At 44.7% G+C, this 15,605-nt stretch overlaps 1 protein-coding gene across 1 annotated transcript in view; it reads left to right on the plus strand.

Annotated features, from left to right (window-relative positions):
• LOC137915092 (dedicator of cytokinesis protein 10-like) overlaps positions 1 to 14,518 on the plus strand; it is a 32,845-nt gene extending 18,327 nt beyond the window's left edge. The window contains exons 29-56 of the mRNA XM_068758577.1: positions 44 to 127; positions 780 to 876; positions 1,002 to 1,034; positions 1,292 to 1,470; positions 2,740 to 2,856; positions 3,643 to 3,760; positions 3,843 to 3,964; positions 4,062 to 4,176; positions 4,455 to 4,521; positions 4,764 to 4,811; positions 6,339 to 6,449; positions 6,853 to 6,965; positions 7,050 to 7,165; positions 7,799 to 7,936; positions 8,017 to 8,199; positions 8,283 to 8,393; positions 8,493 to 8,708; positions 8,798 to 8,855; positions 9,428 to 9,529; positions 9,859 to 9,965; positions 10,083 to 10,205; positions 10,344 to 10,457; positions 11,482 to 11,628; positions 11,936 to 12,146; positions 12,224 to 12,414; positions 12,501 to 12,601; positions 13,106 to 13,244; positions 13,570 to 14,518. Coding sequence (XP_068614678.1) covers positions 44 to 127; positions 780 to 876; positions 1,002 to 1,034; positions 1,292 to 1,470; positions 2,740 to 2,856; positions 3,643 to 3,760; positions 3,843 to 3,964; positions 4,062 to 4,176; positions 4,455 to 4,521; positions 4,764 to 4,811; positions 6,339 to 6,449; positions 6,853 to 6,965; positions 7,050 to 7,165; positions 7,799 to 7,936; positions 8,017 to 8,199; positions 8,283 to 8,393; positions 8,493 to 8,708; positions 8,798 to 8,855; positions 9,428 to 9,529; positions 9,859 to 9,965; positions 10,083 to 10,205; positions 10,344 to 10,457; positions 11,482 to 11,628; positions 11,936 to 12,146; positions 12,224 to 12,414; positions 12,501 to 12,601; positions 13,106 to 13,244; positions 13,570 to 13,617 — 3,309 coding nt within the window. The 3' untranslated portion in view covers positions 13,618 to 14,518. The remainder of the gene's footprint in view (positions 1 to 43; positions 128 to 779; positions 877 to 1,001; positions 1,035 to 1,291; positions 1,471 to 2,739; positions 2,857 to 3,642; positions 3,761 to 3,842; positions 3,965 to 4,061; positions 4,177 to 4,454; positions 4,522 to 4,763; positions 4,812 to 6,338; positions 6,450 to 6,852; positions 6,966 to 7,049; positions 7,166 to 7,798; positions 7,937 to 8,016; positions 8,200 to 8,282; positions 8,394 to 8,492; positions 8,709 to 8,797; positions 8,856 to 9,427; positions 9,530 to 9,858; positions 9,966 to 10,082; positions 10,206 to 10,343; positions 10,458 to 11,481; positions 11,629 to 11,935; positions 12,147 to 12,223; positions 12,415 to 12,500; positions 12,602 to 13,105; positions 13,245 to 13,569) is intronic.
• The last annotated feature ends 1,087 nt before the right edge of the window (positions 14,519 to 15,605 follow it).

The raw sequence follows: 15,605 nt of genomic DNA on the forward strand, positions 1-15,605 counted from the left end.
TGTGTTAAATGTTTTCTGATCAACGGTCTCTGTCTCTTTGCAGCGCTGCTTTACGCTCTTGGACAGAGGCTTCTCGTTCAAGCTGATCAGCAACTACGTAAACATGATCACTGCTACTGACAGCAAGGTAAAAAAAAAAAACACATCCAAATACTGGGAAACGGTACTGATCATTAAGAAACGCAAACAAATGCTCGACCCCAAAATGTGAACTTGGAAAGACTGGTAGATGTAGATGGAAAGCCGTAACAGAATTATGGGGGAGTGGGGCTAAGCAGAGAAAGGACTGAGAAATGCTGGATTATGCAGGCAGGCTTATGAACCAGATGATGAACCCGAGGCACAGGAAAGCGTTGATTTGAGGGGGGGGGTGGATTCAGACGCACAATCAAAGAGACGAGACTTGAACTCGGCCATTGGATATGCAGGGACGTCTGCAAAGTGAAAGATCTGATAGAGAAGCGTGTTGAGCGGATGAGCTGCAGGTGTGCAGAGGTGCATGCTTCTTTGCATATGATGCCCCCACACCTCATAATTCCCGCTCCCTTTCTTAAAGACCCACCAAAAGATGGGTGAACTCTTGGATGAACTCCGGGGATTCCCACATCAAATCATACCACACTGTTGTCTTCTACAGTTCAGGCCATGTTGCACACTGAGAGAAGGAACCGAGATGAAACAAGGGAGGGGTCTTTGGGATTAAATGAAGTCAGTGACAGACACACCTGTAACAGTTTAAGTCAGTAAGATTATTTTTTGTGTGTGTGTGTGTTTGATAGGTCTTGTGTGAGCTTAAATTTGAATTCTTGAGAGAGGTGTGCAACCACGAACACTACATCCCTCTGAGTTTGCCCCTGACCTCTGCTCGTATAAAAGGTAAGAGCCCGATTGAGTCCTGCCATGAGGCACGCCTGGAGCAGCGCTCACTCTCGTTCGTATAATAACCCTCCGCCTTTCTCTCTCTCTCGCTCTCTCTCTCTCTCTCTCTTCGTCCCTGTCAGATCGTGCATCCCAAGAGCCACAAAGTAGTCATGGTAAATGTTTTCACTCATTCCTTCTGAGTGTTGCGTGTGTGTGTGTGTGTGTGTGTGTGTCTGTGTGTGTGTGTGTGTGTGCATACCACACTGGCATGATGATAATGAAATGTATGGGAATCCTGGACGTTTCTTTTGTTGTTGCTCGTGCTATCCAGATTTGGATTGATGAGCTCCTTGATGAAAGCCAAATATGGGCAAAAACTGAATTTCCATCACCTGTGCATCAGCTGACTTCCGATCTATTTCCCCCACAGCGTTGGTGCCCGAGTACAATCTGACCGGCGAGTTCTGCAGGAAGCACTTCTTGACCGGCCTGCTGCTACGGGAGCTGGGGCTGGCCCTCCAGGATGAACAAGACCTCAGGCACTTAGCCTTGTCTACCTTGAAGACTCTAATGGCCAAACACTCCCTTGATGCACGCTATGCCACCAAGGTAGCCGGAACACACTTTCTTAAAAGCAGTACAGTACAGTCATGGGCTTACAGTGTCCAGATCGGACCGAGTCCTAAACACTACCAAATGCAGCATTAATACTACGTGAATGAATCTAGTGATGAATCCTCCAGGGATGCGCTCTGGGTTCTTTGCAGCAGTGACGTGCGGTGGGGTTCGTGTCTGGTGAGGCACAGTCAGATTTACAAATAAATGAACCTACAGCTTGTTCATCATTTGATTGGCAACATTTAACGTGTTTTGTTTAAAAATTTGTACCAGAATATTTTACATATTGTCACAAACCTGGCTCATTAGTTTATGACAAAAAGCGGAGACCACACATAATCTGCGTATTTACAAGAGATTTAATAAAATTATTCAACTCTGCGTATCAGTGTGCGTGCAGCGTTGAATGTGTGTGGATGCGTGTGTTGATCAGTTAAAGCTTAACTGATGTTTAACTGTTAAACATATGTTCTGAGACGGGTCTGTGTGTGGGTGAGGGGGCGTGTCGCAGTCCAGCTGGGGCTGCGGAGAGAGAGAGAGAGAGAGAGAACGGAACGGAACGGAACGGCAGAGATATGCCAGCGATGGAGGAAAAGCTGGGCTTCATTTGACAGCTTATGTTCTCCAGAACGTTACAGAACACTCGTTCACATCCAATGGACTCTGTCAGGCCCAGTCCGCCGCGGTTCTGCTCGAATCGGTCCCGCAATTTGACCATGAATACGCGCGGTCGCTGCTCGTGTTTGGAGGCTTCTCGGTAAATTCTTCATGTCGCAATATCCCATCCGAGTCCAGACATCTTCAGAAGTTGAGAAAAGAAGGCAGGAAAAGCAGAAAACACGGGTTCTTGCTTGACGTCCAGACATCCAGACAGCCAGCGCTTCCGTGTTTACAAGCCCGTCTCGAATGAGCGGATCAGCTGATAAGTGCGCTGAATCACTCACTGGTCTCCTATCGGCTGAAGGCCATATTACATGTGGCCTCATTCTGCAGTATTTTAATGCCGCTGAGCACAAGAATACGTGACGCACTAATTGTATTATTTAAAATAAAAAAATCATAAAATATACAATATAATATCACTGATGTTATATTATATATTATATGATTTTTATATTATTTTTAATAATACAAATACATGATTTTTATATGATTTTATATGATGACAGGTGAGGCTGTGCCTCACCTGCCTCCACTGACTGCACGTCACTGCTTTGCAGTCCTATTAAAATGCGTCCCTTTTATTTGCCACCTTTCTAGGAGAAACAGGCAAGAATTGCGTCTCTCTACCTGCCGCTGTACGGCCTGATCCTGGACAACATGCCTCGATTCTTTCTCAGGGATCTCTTCCCCATCTACTTCACTTCCAGTGACCAAGTAAGAGTCCAGATGAACACAGTGAGCTCTGCTCTGTGCTCCAACATTGGGATATATATTTCCAGACCTCTGCTGAAAATATTTTACCCAAATCTCTTCTACACGCAACAATCACGTATTGAAATGACGCATTTATCCCTAAATTCCCTATTTCAGGATTTCTATCATTTACATTTTTCCCAGTTTTAACAGTAAAATATGGATTTAGGACTGCACCATTCTCTCAGCTGATATGTTCTTGTTTTGGGAAGTGGGTCTTCATGAATTTAACGGACTTCTGTCTTCTGATCACTTTTCCTGATCGCTATCGTCTACATTTCCTAATTAGAGGACGCCACACCAAACCTTTTATCAGCCTTCTTATATTATATTGCCATTAATACCAAATATTTTTAATTTTCCTCTATATCTTATATACTAATAGTAATTACATGACCAGCTCATGTAGCTCGTTTGCTAAATGCTCATCTTCCAGCCTAATGGTCGTGGGTTCGAGGCTGCTTTGTTCTCTTTATTTTCCCACTTGCAGATTCAGAGGTGTTTGCATCTCCATCAGCCAACAAGGCTCCATATACCGTATATACAAAATTGCAGTCAATTATATTTACCCTTGTTGTGAAGGTAAATAATATTAACATAATATTGTTATTAGAATCAGGGTATCAGAGTTCCCTGCTCTCCTGGATTCTGTTCTACACTCATGTCTGAAATGTTGGAACTCCTTTCAGACTAATATTCTGTTCATCCATTTACACAAGTCCTCTCCCCGCTCTGCTCACCGACCAGGGCTCAAGAGATGACCTCAGTGTGGGAGGGGGAGTGGCTGGAGGAACAATCTCTGTCACCCGCCATGGAAATTCTGTCGATGCCTCCTTTTCCAAAGAAGTACTCAACTCAATCACAGGTAGCTGTGTGCCTCTCTCTCTCTCTCTCTATATATATATATAAATAAAATTCAAATGAGGACAACAATGCTCCCTTCCCAGCTTTCTCATCCTTGGCAATTGGGACAGGGAACCAAGCAGACTCACATGGTTCTCTGATCAGCGTTGACTCCAACCCCAGCAACAGTGACAGGAACAGTGAGAAGATGGACGGCTGTGAGAAGGTGAACATATATATATATATACATATATTTAATCGACATCCTGCTTATACAAACCTCGTATCTTTGACTGTATTCCTGTCGACTCCTTCCTCCTCAGTTTGCTCGGCCACAGTCCCTCATAGGCTACGGTTCTCGTTGCGACAAGCTGGATCAGGCGGAGACCCGAAGTCTCCTCATGTGCTTTTTGCACATCATGAAAACCATATCTGAGGGTACAATTTAAAAGCGCGTGCACACGGATCTATGCCACCTAGTCCAGGCTGTGGCTTGTAAAAGCTATTTTATGCTCTGATGTATTTTTTATTAGGTTTCACACCGGAACATTTCAACAATAGCTGCTTTTCTGTTATTAATATACTCTACATTAAAATGGCATTACATTAATGATTGTGTGTGTTGACAGCTACCATCTTTTCAGTTTTACTTGTTTTGCCTCTCAGAACGTCTGCCGTATGTATTTGATACACATTGTTCTCTTACCTGTTCACAGATGTGCTGGTTTCCTACTGGCACAGAGCCATTCACCAGGAGATCGCTGACTTTTTTAACATTTTAGAGTAAGTAAATACAGAGAACCTCAATTTTATGTTGACTATTTCTAATCTGCACCAAGGGGGGGGCAATGGAACCATAAGTGAAGGGATAAAAGCAAGGAGACAGAAATAGAAGTAAATGTTCTGTAATTACAGTGAGCGCTGATGAACTGCTTCCTGTTTGTCACGTTTCATTTATCAGATGTTTAACTCGTGAAGCAATTTGAACAAAAACAAGCCAAGATGTGTTTTTTGCATTTCTTCAGGCTTTGCCTTCAGCACTTCAGGTTCCTGGGAAAACGCCACATAGCCAGGTGAGTCTGGGTTGCCCTCGGAAGCATCTGCTGGGCCTCATCCACATGCAATCATTGTAACGCTGCAGATATGGGAGGATCTTGTTAACGCAAACGCACACGCTGCATTCAAAGGTTGCAATATTCCCCACCCGCTGCTCCGTGAGTCGTACGTGACTGCACACAAATGCAAATGCAGTCAAACAGTATACATAAATGCAAACACACACACAAGTAAATGAAAGGAGCCGAGTTGTGCAATAAAATATTAACATGTGCTCTGTATGCGAGGGCATGCCGGGGATGAGCTTCGCGAGGAGAATAGGTAAAGAGGTGGGGGGGGGGGGGGGGCTGAAACGCTTTGATCCTGTGGTTGAGTGGAAAGCACTGCTGGATATTGGGACATTGCACTGTTGTAGTTGGCCAGCGCAGGATGGGGGTCGTTACGGTGCATGTGTGCCATTCTTTCTGGAGCGAAGCCATCGGCACCGCTCGAGTGCTCCGTCTTCTGGCTCCTCCCAGCTAATTAAATTAGCCCTCTCTCTTTTTCCTTTACGGCAGTAAGATGCTGAGATGTGAGCCAACGAGAGGCGGAGCGAGCGCCATGACTTACTGTGTGTGTGTGGAGGCTTTGCAGAGTGAGATATAGCTGCAAGCTTTGCTCGCGCTCTCAGATGTCGTTGATCCTGTCTGGGGCCTGCCAGCTACTTAACATTCATCTGCAACACCAGGCCGTGAGGGATTCACCGTCTTACACTTGTTTCTGTCTCTCGGTGCGTCTCTCTCTGTTATCGCTTTCACACCTGGCTGATTTATTCGAGCATGAACTCAGAAGACTGCTCGCTGGGCTGCGAGCCCATCAAGTACTCCGCTTTCTAAAGGCCCTTAAAATTGGTTTGAGATATTTTGATATTAGATGGCCACACCATGATAAAAGCAAACGTTTGTGAAGTTGAATCTGATCCGTTTCATCCCTCATCAATCAACAAGCCCTTCTGTTGATTGGCTCGTACAATACATTTCTCCTCGCTCTTTTGGCTGGCAGAAGCCATGTTTAATTTCCTGATCAAGCCTGATGAAATGATCATAAGAATCTGATTTTGAGCTGCGTCCCAAGTGTCTCATGGTTTCGTCCCACCCAAATGTCATAGTCTCCTCGCTGCCTGTCCAGTATTGCATTAATGCTGACATAAAGCACACACACACACACACAAAAATCACACAATGTGATACTAGTAATGAACCAATTCCATCGACTCGGCTGCCTCTGAACTTTCTATCTGGATCGAGCCACGCTTATCATGCCCTGGTCACTTTGGATCTCCTACGTGTGTTTAGCATGAAGTGTTGCAGGAACACAATGTTACATGGTTGCTTCAAAAAGGTCCGATAACATCATATAGATCAATATGTATGGATTGCAAGCATGTACAAGCAGCCACCAGCGTGCCACACAGTTACTATGACTGATTACTGGTGATATATTATAATCGTCTCATCTAAACCAACTAATGTTAGCGATTGCGATTGCGATTGGATTGTGAACAGGAAGCTGGCGGCGGCCGTAAAGCTGGCCCAGTCCACGCAGGCCAACGGAACCCTGAAGGGCTCGAGCCACCCCTCCCAGTCCTCTCAACCCTCCAGCCTCTTCCCACAATGGTAATCACCCTTGATCAAGTCTTTTGAAGCTGCTGAGTCTTTCGTTGGTTACTGAATTTGCTCTTGATGCTGGCGATGTCTGCAGTTTGGCTCAAATATGTACATATTTAACTCTTTGTGCCATTCAACCCTTACTGGGGCACTCCGCATATAGCTGAGGTGAAAATAGCTGGCACTCGTTACTATGTTATGCAGACTCTTTTCGTAGAGGGGCGACCCGAAACGACCCGTGGATTTAGCATCCTCGCTGTCATACACTATGAGTCTCAGCATGACTCTCCTCATGCCTGCTGTGTTATGTGTGATTAGTGAGCCCTTCCTGTGTGTCCAGACTCCCGACAGCAGCACAGGTAAACAGGTAGTAAAATAATGGAGCACTAATGCGTGCCGCCGGTTCCTCCAGGATGGCGCCATCTGGAGGCGAAGGCCACCGACACGCTCGCTCCCAAACCATGCCCATCATCAGAGGCAAGAATGCGCTCACCAACCCCAAGCTGCTGCAGATGATGGAGACCGGTAAGCACGCAGACGCATACGCATGCTGTACGAGACGAATACACGACGCTACTGAGATGGATTCATGTTCGATTCTGCGTCCAGATGGGAGCATTCAGGACGGCGACACCCTGAATCCCACAGATATCGAGGCGAACTTGTCCACCGAGGTGTCCCTCACTGTGCTGGATGTACTGGAGCTCTTTGTTCACCATCACAAGGTCTGGCCTCAAGCGACACTCACTTTGTATTTCATCTGTGTATTTCATTACCGTGATACGTGAGGTCCCTAATATTGCATTATATGTCCTTGATATCAGCGTTATCTGTGCTTTGAGCTCAGTTTGGGGATGTTTAAAATTACTTATCAAAGACGCTCTTGAAAGTATGGCTTAATGTCTTTGTTTGGGGGTCGTGTCAGACATGTAGTCCATATTACCCTCCCTCTCTTATTTATATATTTAAAGTGCATTTATTTAAATTACAAAGTGAATAACGTATTGATACTATACTGCCACCTGGTGGTTAAAAACTGCAGCTTCCATCCATCCACCCGCTTTGTGGGTTACGGGAGTTGCTGGAGACCCCAGCTGGTACACCCCGAATGCGTCGCCAGCGTGTCATGGAGCCACACAAAGACAAACACCCATCGCGCACAAACTACGGCCAGTTTTGAGTAATCAATTGACGTAAATTGCATGTTTTTTTGGATGAGGAAACCCGAGAAAACCCACGCGGACACAGGGAGAACATACAAACTCCGCACAGATAGGATTCGAACCCAGTACCTTCTTAACCCCTTAACTGTACCCTGCGTGATATTAAAGTGTGTTTGTTTCTTCTTCTTCTCACAGAAGCAGCTGCTGATGGATGATGGACAAAACGCGCTGGTGAAGAAGGTGCTGGACACCTATTTGCTCTTCTTCCAGATCAACCAATCAACTGCCACGCTGCGGCACATATTCGCTGCACTCAGGCTCTTTGTACAAAAGGTCGAGCCAATCCCGCGGGCTGCGGCGAGGATTCTCGTTGTTTTCCTTCCGCATGGTGACGTCTGAATCTCTTCCTGCAGTTCCCCAGTGCCTTCTTCCAGGGTAAGGCCGACCTGTGTGGCTGTCTGTGCTATGAAATCCTCAAGTGCTGCAACCACCGCTCCAGCTCCACGCAGACGGAGGCAGCTGCCCTGCTGTACTTTGTCATGAGAAAAAACTTTGAGTTCACCAAGGGCAAGTCTATAGTCCGCTCACATCTGCAGGTTAGTGAGGTGGCATGCAGGGCAGATGTAGTATTTTGTGAATGGTGCCATGTTCTCACCTCACACGCCGGTTTCCTCTCCAGGTTATCAAGGCGGTGAGCCAGTTGATAGCAGATGCTGGCATCGGAGGCTCGAGATTCCAACAGTCCCTGGCTATCATCAATAACTTTGCCAATGGAGATTCGCCACTGAAGGCATCCCAGGCTACATCCCTGCAGCTGTATTTGATGTATTTCAGTCTATGTCCCGATTTGAAATAACTGAAATGTTGTTGTTGTTGTTTTTTTCTGCAGAACACTCCATTCCCAGCTGAGGTAAAGGACTTGACCAAACGGATCAGAACGGTTCTGATGGCCACAGCCCAAATGAAGGAGCACGAGAAGGATCCAGAGATGCTGGTGGATCTGCAGTACAGTCTGGCCAACTCCTACGCCAGCACCCCCGAGCTTCGATGCACGTGGCTGGAGAGCACGGCGAAAGTTCATGTCCGCAACGGCGATCTGTCGGAGGTCACGGGCGTTACGCTTTCTACTTCACAGCACTTCATGGTTTTTGGATCCTTTCAGTATTTCTTACATGCGTCTGTATGTTTCCACAGGCTGCCATGTGCTACATCCACATATCAGCCTTGATTGCTGAATCCCTGAAGAGGAGAGGTTAGTGCGGGCATGCGCCCCCCCCCCCGGAACTGCTTTTTGAGGCATGGTCTACGCATGCATGTGAGAGCTATGAGAGTGTGTGCAACCTTGCAGACGTGGTATAATATGAGTAGAACGTCTGAGCACAGCCTCTTTTAACAATTTGCAAATCTACTTGGGGGGGGGGGGGGGGGGCTGAATGTGATCATACGGGTGCTGACTTCAGTGCGTCTTGGTATGATGAAGATCAATTAGGAATTCATATGGGATTAAACTGGACTGTATAGCTCTGTGCTTGCATCCAACTACTGGTCCTATTTACAGCCTCTAGTAGACAAAGGAGCTTCTGTCTGCACGTCGTGCTGTGACTCATCTTCCTCGATTTGTGCACGCTTTGACTCCAGCATGCGTCTGTCCTTCACTGTCCATGTCTGACTTCTAGTTTGCATGCGCTGCCTGCACCGTGCTACTTGCCCTCCGAGCATGTCAGCAGCTTGGCTGATTTGTGAGCCTTGTCCTTGAGCATAAAAGAACAAAAGCAAGAGTAAAACTCCTCCCCCTCCTCATCCTCCTGCACTCCGACCAAATAGGCTACTGGAGAGCTGACAAGGCCAGGATGTCCAGCGTGTCCCATGAAGAAAGCCCTGTCTTTAACTGTAGCTCCTTACTAACTACCTCCAGAGAACAAGACAGTGAGTGTGAGCGCCTGGGGCCTGCTGCGTGGGGGGGGGGGGGGGGGGGGATAGTAAAGCGATGGAAGGACAGGGATTGGATGTAAGGAATTTTGATTAGTCAAATACAAATTCATCTTTTAATAACTCACGGATTAGGTTTTCTGCTCTGAGTAGGTGTCAGGTTTTCACTTCGTATCGGCTCACTCTCCCTGGATAGGATGTCCAGCGTCCCCCCCGGGGGGGTCGCTACGAAGCACGCTCACATTCCACGTGAATTCTAGTCCGATGTTGCGGCAAAACCAGAATTCCTCACAGTGATGTTTCGTTCTCTCGTCTAAAACTCGCAGCATCGTTCTCTATGGGCTGGGCTGCATTTATGTGCATCAGCCCCAACGTCAAAGAGGAGGGGGCCATGAAGGAAGACGCGGGGACACAAGACACACCCTACACAGAGGTCAGCGCTCCGTTTCCACTGTTCCCAGGCAAGGTGGGCGTTCCCTTCCTGTGGCGTCTCTTATGTGTCCCTGACGGTGTGTGTGTGTGTGTGTGTGTTTCTTCTTCTGCTGTGTAGGACACACTGGTGGAGCAGCTGGAGCTGTGCGTGGACTACCTGTGGAAATCAGAGAGGCACGAGCTCATCGCTGACATCAACAAACCCGTCATCGCCGTTTTTGAAAAGAGGAGGGACTTTAAGGTCATTTTTAACCCGTGCATCTTTTTGGGCATCCGTAATAAATTTAAGCTCACTCACCTGTACCATACTACTGTGTGCGTGTGTGCGTGTGTGCGTGTGTGTGTGTGTGTGTGTGTGTGTGTGTGTGTGTGTCCACAGAGGCTGTCAGAGCTTTACTATGACATCCATCGCTCATATCTCAAGGTGACAGAGGTGGTGAACTCAGAAAAGCGTCTCTTTGGTCGCTACTACCGTGTAGCGTTTTATGGACAGGTGAGTACAGGTCTCGCTCATGAGAACAACGTACACACACACACACACACACACGCTGAAAAACTCTCCGATCGCTTCCTATTCCGTAGCCCTAGAGCGACTAAGACCGTACTGCTGCTTTCCAATCATCTCTTCTGGAAAAGGACTTTGCTGTTCAATTATTCCAGTGCAGTTTTAATGCTTATTTTCTTGATCCACGGAGACGGAATTCAAGGCTAGGATTTCAAATCCGCTGCCAAAATCTTTTATTTGTTTTATTTTAATATCACAAGGGATATGTGGGAGGTTTTTTCATTATTTTTGAAATAACTAAAACGTCGAAATCCCTGACCGTATCTGTGGCTCCAGTTTCGGACTCTTTTCAAGGCTCTCATCACAGCTTCCTAATTAAAACTGAGCAGATAATACTGTCATTTTATGGAAGGATTTCAGAGCTACGAAATGAAGGCGTCTAAAAAGCTGATTGTAAGAATATCAGGAGAAGAATGGCACAAAGCCCCGTCAGTGGCACATGCAAATGGAAAGATATGAAGAACAGATTTATCTTTACTGAGGCAGCATCTTTAATTTCTCTGTCTGCTCTTTTCTTCTTCTTTAAAAAAAATATATATATATATATTCTTTATCAAGATTGCGGTAAGTTTTGTATGTCTTTGAATTTCCCATTTTCTTCCGTTAACCACCTTTACCTCTCTTCTCCTCCCCACTATTAACATCTGCTGATCTTACCCTTTAGAAAGGTCCGTGTCAAGCTTGCTGTGATCCGTTTAACTTCCTATAATCTCCAATAATGAAGTTATTGGCTCTCTAATAATTAAAAGCTGGTGCAAAAAAAAAAAAAACAGGGCAGGAAAGGGCTCCCATGTTGCTTTGATGACCTCTGTCCTCTCCCTTATAGAACTTGATGCTGGAAAGGTGTCCGGCTGTTATGTCTATAAGAAACCACTAGGGGGAAATGTAAACCCAGTGGACAGAACAGGGTTTGTTCATTTGTGTTTGCATGTGTGTGTGTGTGTTGTGGCAGGGCTTCTTTGAGGAGGAGGAGAGCAAAGAGTTCATCTACAAAGAGCCCAAGCTGACAGGGCTGTCAGAAATCTCCCAGAGATTACTCAAACTCTACTCAGACAAGTTTGGAGCTGATAACGTCAAGATGATCCAGGACTCCAATAAGGTGATTGAGCATCGAAAAATTTATCAGAACAGGATCTGTAAAAAAAAATTAAATAGCTTACTTATGACTTTAAAACTGATATTGAAATAAATGTGAATCTATTTGTAATTGGATCTGTTATTTAAATTCCTACATGCAAAACATGAATAAGGAATAAACATATTTGTAAAATTGTGGAATATCGGAGGATCCCGTTGTTGTGCATTTACATTTAAGACATATTTAGTTTAGTTTGGCCTACATTACGGCAGTACACGTAACCTCGCGTAATATTCACTGCCGCTTGCTTACCACCCTTCAAAAACAGGTAAATCCTAAAGACCTGGACCCTAAGTTTGCCTACGTTCAGGTGACGTACGTCCTGCCCTACTTTGACGAGAAAGAGCAGCAGGACAAAAGAACAGATTTTGAGAGGCATCACAACATCAACCGCTTCGTGTTTGAGACGCCGTTCACTCTGTCGGGGAAGAAACACGGAGACGTGGAGGAGCAGTGCAAGAGACGCACCATATTGACCAGTAAGTGTGTGTTTGCAGACGTTTTCGTTTCCTCAAAATCAGACAGGTAGGAAACTGAAAGGTTCTTGTTTCCTCAGCGAGCTCCAGCTTCCCCTACCTCAAGAAGCGGATCCAGGTGGTGGAGCAGCAGAGCACAGAAATGAACCCGATTGAAGTGGCCATCGACGAGATGTCACGCAAAGTCTCTGAGCTCAACCAGCTGTGCAGCATGGAGGAGGTGGACATGATCCGGCTGCAGCTGAAGCTGCAGGGCAGCGTCAGCGTCAAGGTGGGGGAATGTTCCGACACGCAGCTTTCTGGAGGGGGGGGGGTTCATGGGTGGGATTGTTTTATTTCCTGATCCTCTCCTTTCAGGTGAATGCGGGGCCTATGGCTTATGCAAGGGCATTTTTAGAGGAGAGGAATGCCAAGAAATACCCAGACAACCAGGTCAAGCTGCTCAAGGAGATCTTTAGGTAAGATGAAATATCGACTTTAGTGTCAACTGTTGTTGATTTCCCCCCCCCTGACAATATTACTCATTATTTGCATGAAGGTTTCAATTCTATCATCTAATACTGAATACACAGGAGTGAGAGGAGGTGCAAACATTATATCATCCAAGGACGGGGAAACTTTAGCAAACTCAATTGTTCCGTTCTGCTACAATCTTGAACGCATTACGTATATCGTTTCAGTTATTTACGTGTAAAAGCAAGCCTAAATATGCAATATTAACTAAGATGTTTTAGAATAATAATTACTAGAAGTTGAGTTTTCATTTTTACTTCTATTTATAAATGCAATAATAAACCCCTCAGCATTAATTATGTTTAAAAAGCATTTCAGAAAACCTGTTTATTGTATGTTTAATGAATATCAGTAGAGTCTACTGGCGTCTAACTGCAGGGCAACGCTTACGGACCTCATTGAGGTCAGGTTCATCACTAGAATAAAGGTTGACTCCTTTCCTCCTGCAGGCAGTTTGCAGAAGCCTGTGGACAGGCTTTGGATGTGAACGAGCGTCTGATCAAGGAGGACCAGCTCGAGTACCAGGAGGAGATGCGAGCCCATTACCGGGACATGCTGACGGAGCTGTCTGGCATCATGAATGAACAGGTCTCATCATGCACTGGCCAATGAGCATCCAGATCGTTGTCAATTACGACACTGTCTCCATTCAGTTGCACGGCACGATCCACCCTTTTCCTTTTGTACTGTTTCATGATGCATTTTGCAGAATTTTTAGGGATCGCGTCGGCCTTTTCTGTTCCTCTCTGCTACGCTTTGAACGTTTTCTCTCATTGCAGTTATTTAGAAGTGTTCTTACCATCGTGATACTTTGCTTTCTTCGGCCAATCCCAGACTAAAAACCTGACACCTACATCCTTTTGATTTCTTGTTCCAATGGAAAAACTTTTTTTTTTCTCTCTCTCTTGTCCAGATCCTTCACACAAGACAACCCAGAGTGGAACGACACAGCGCCTACTGAATAGTCAATATACTCACAAGAGCTTCTTTTTGTTTTTGTTTTTTGTGACACTGTGAGTCTCAGACTGGCTCTTTGGCTTGTTTCTGACTCCAGGGAGAACTTTGGCTCAGAAGACGAGGGATAAAGTGTGTAGAACGTAGTGGTGATAGTCTGTAGTCCTGTCATTGATAACGTCGACTATCTGCAGTAGAGGCCAGGCTGCTGGACTGTTAGGGACTGTTCTGTTTTGGTTTTAGAGAACCGGTCCGTGTGTCATATGGATTTTCCTGCCCTACCAACTGATTTATCGGCTAACATACTGACAGACACACTCACCGTAAAAAAAATTATAAAATAAAAAAGCAAACGCTGTGCATTTGTTCACGTAGGCATCCACAGAGTCACTAAACATGCTCCTTCTCAGTCCCTTCAGGCAGGAGAGACCTTACTGATTTTGAGGTGCATTCACCTGTATATGTAATATACAGCTTTCTGGTGCAATTTCATAACAGTAGTTTTTATATTTTTTTGCCTCTGTAGAATATCATTTGACATCAAACTAGGTCAAGTGATCTGATATAAGGTGACTAATGTGAAAAAAATAATTGGATCACAGGTCTTGCAGTTACGAAACTGAAGAACTGAGCACACCTCCTCTTCCTGTTTGAATGTAGACCAGCTCCACGTTTGCTCTGAAAATATCAATTTAGCCGATTTCCAACTGGAAAGAAAAAAAAAAGGGAAGAAAAAAGGTTTTGTAACATTTTTATGAAATTGCATTGTTACTGTTATTATTTCATGTAATGTTCTCAATTGTAAATAAGACATATTAATATTTAAAATGTTTGAAATGTTTCTTTTTTATATATATATAAAACATATGATATATATATATAAATATTTGTTTAGCTGGATTCGGAAAAAAAGAACACGTTTTATGTATAACATTTAAATAAATTTTTATCCCCAAACTACTTTAGCTTCATCATTTCTTCATCCTCTGTCAGTGTGCTGCTCACAGTCGTATATTTCTTTCTTTATCATGGGGGTGCAGTGGTTAGCGCTGTTGCCTCACACAATTTAATAATTGGAGCACACTGCGCATGCGCGGAAGTGATCGCCGCGTCACTGCGATCCAGCGCCCCCCCCCCCCCCCCGAGGGCCGTCGAGCGATATGACGGAGAATCCAGGAGACTTTCCTATCGACTCCAGTAAGTTTCGTGTGTTTCCTACACAACACTGATTTATAGATGATCCTGTGCACTATTATCGATCAATAATCGATCAACTAAGCAGGCGGTCCTGAAGCTTCTTCCTGCCACGGACAGGTTTCATGCCGGGCAATTGTTTTTTTTGCGGACAGGGGAGTAATTAAATTAAAAAAGAGGAATATAATCTTACCAATTAACTTTATATCATGAAGTTGCAATAACTATTAAAGAATTATTTATACCAATATATACCGGCCATAAGTTGCGGTCTCAGTAATTACTTATGTCCTTGGTCACGTTTTTCTTTTCTTTCATAAATTCCAAGTTCTTGTCTTAATTAATCCTGTGAAGCAGTTTAAAAAGCTTAATTGCCTAGTTAAGACTTGGAACGGAGTCAGCTGTGTTTTAAACTACGATGCGGTTTGTCTGATGTGTGTCGGCTCCTCTTCGATGGAGAGAAATGTGTTTCTTTTTATGCAATCAAACAAAGAAAAGGTTTGCAACCAAAAAACAGATTTTGCAAGCAAAAAAAGATTTGCAACCAAAAATAATGATGTTGCTAGATAATAATAGCATTGTTTGCAAATATTTTTTTAAATTGCAAGTCCATTACTTTTGGTTGCAAATATTTTTTTTGTTTGATTGCATAAAAAGAAACAAATTTCTCTCCATGCTCTTCTTCCTCCTCAGTTGCCCCCCCTCTTATTTTATTAAATAAGTAACTGTTGGCACTCTGGGCTTGAGTATGATGTAAAGGTGCACACGTCATGATGCAGCGTAATTGTAATATAAAATCAA

The sequence above is a fragment of the Brachionichthys hirsutus genome, unplaced genomic scaffold (assembly GCF_040956055.1).
Source record: "Brachionichthys hirsutus isolate HB-005 unplaced genomic scaffold, CSIRO-AGI_Bhir_v1 contig_981, whole genome shotgun sequence".
Classification (NCBI taxonomy): Eukaryota; Metazoa; Chordata; class Actinopteri; order Lophiiformes; family Brachionichthyidae; genus Brachionichthys; species Brachionichthys hirsutus.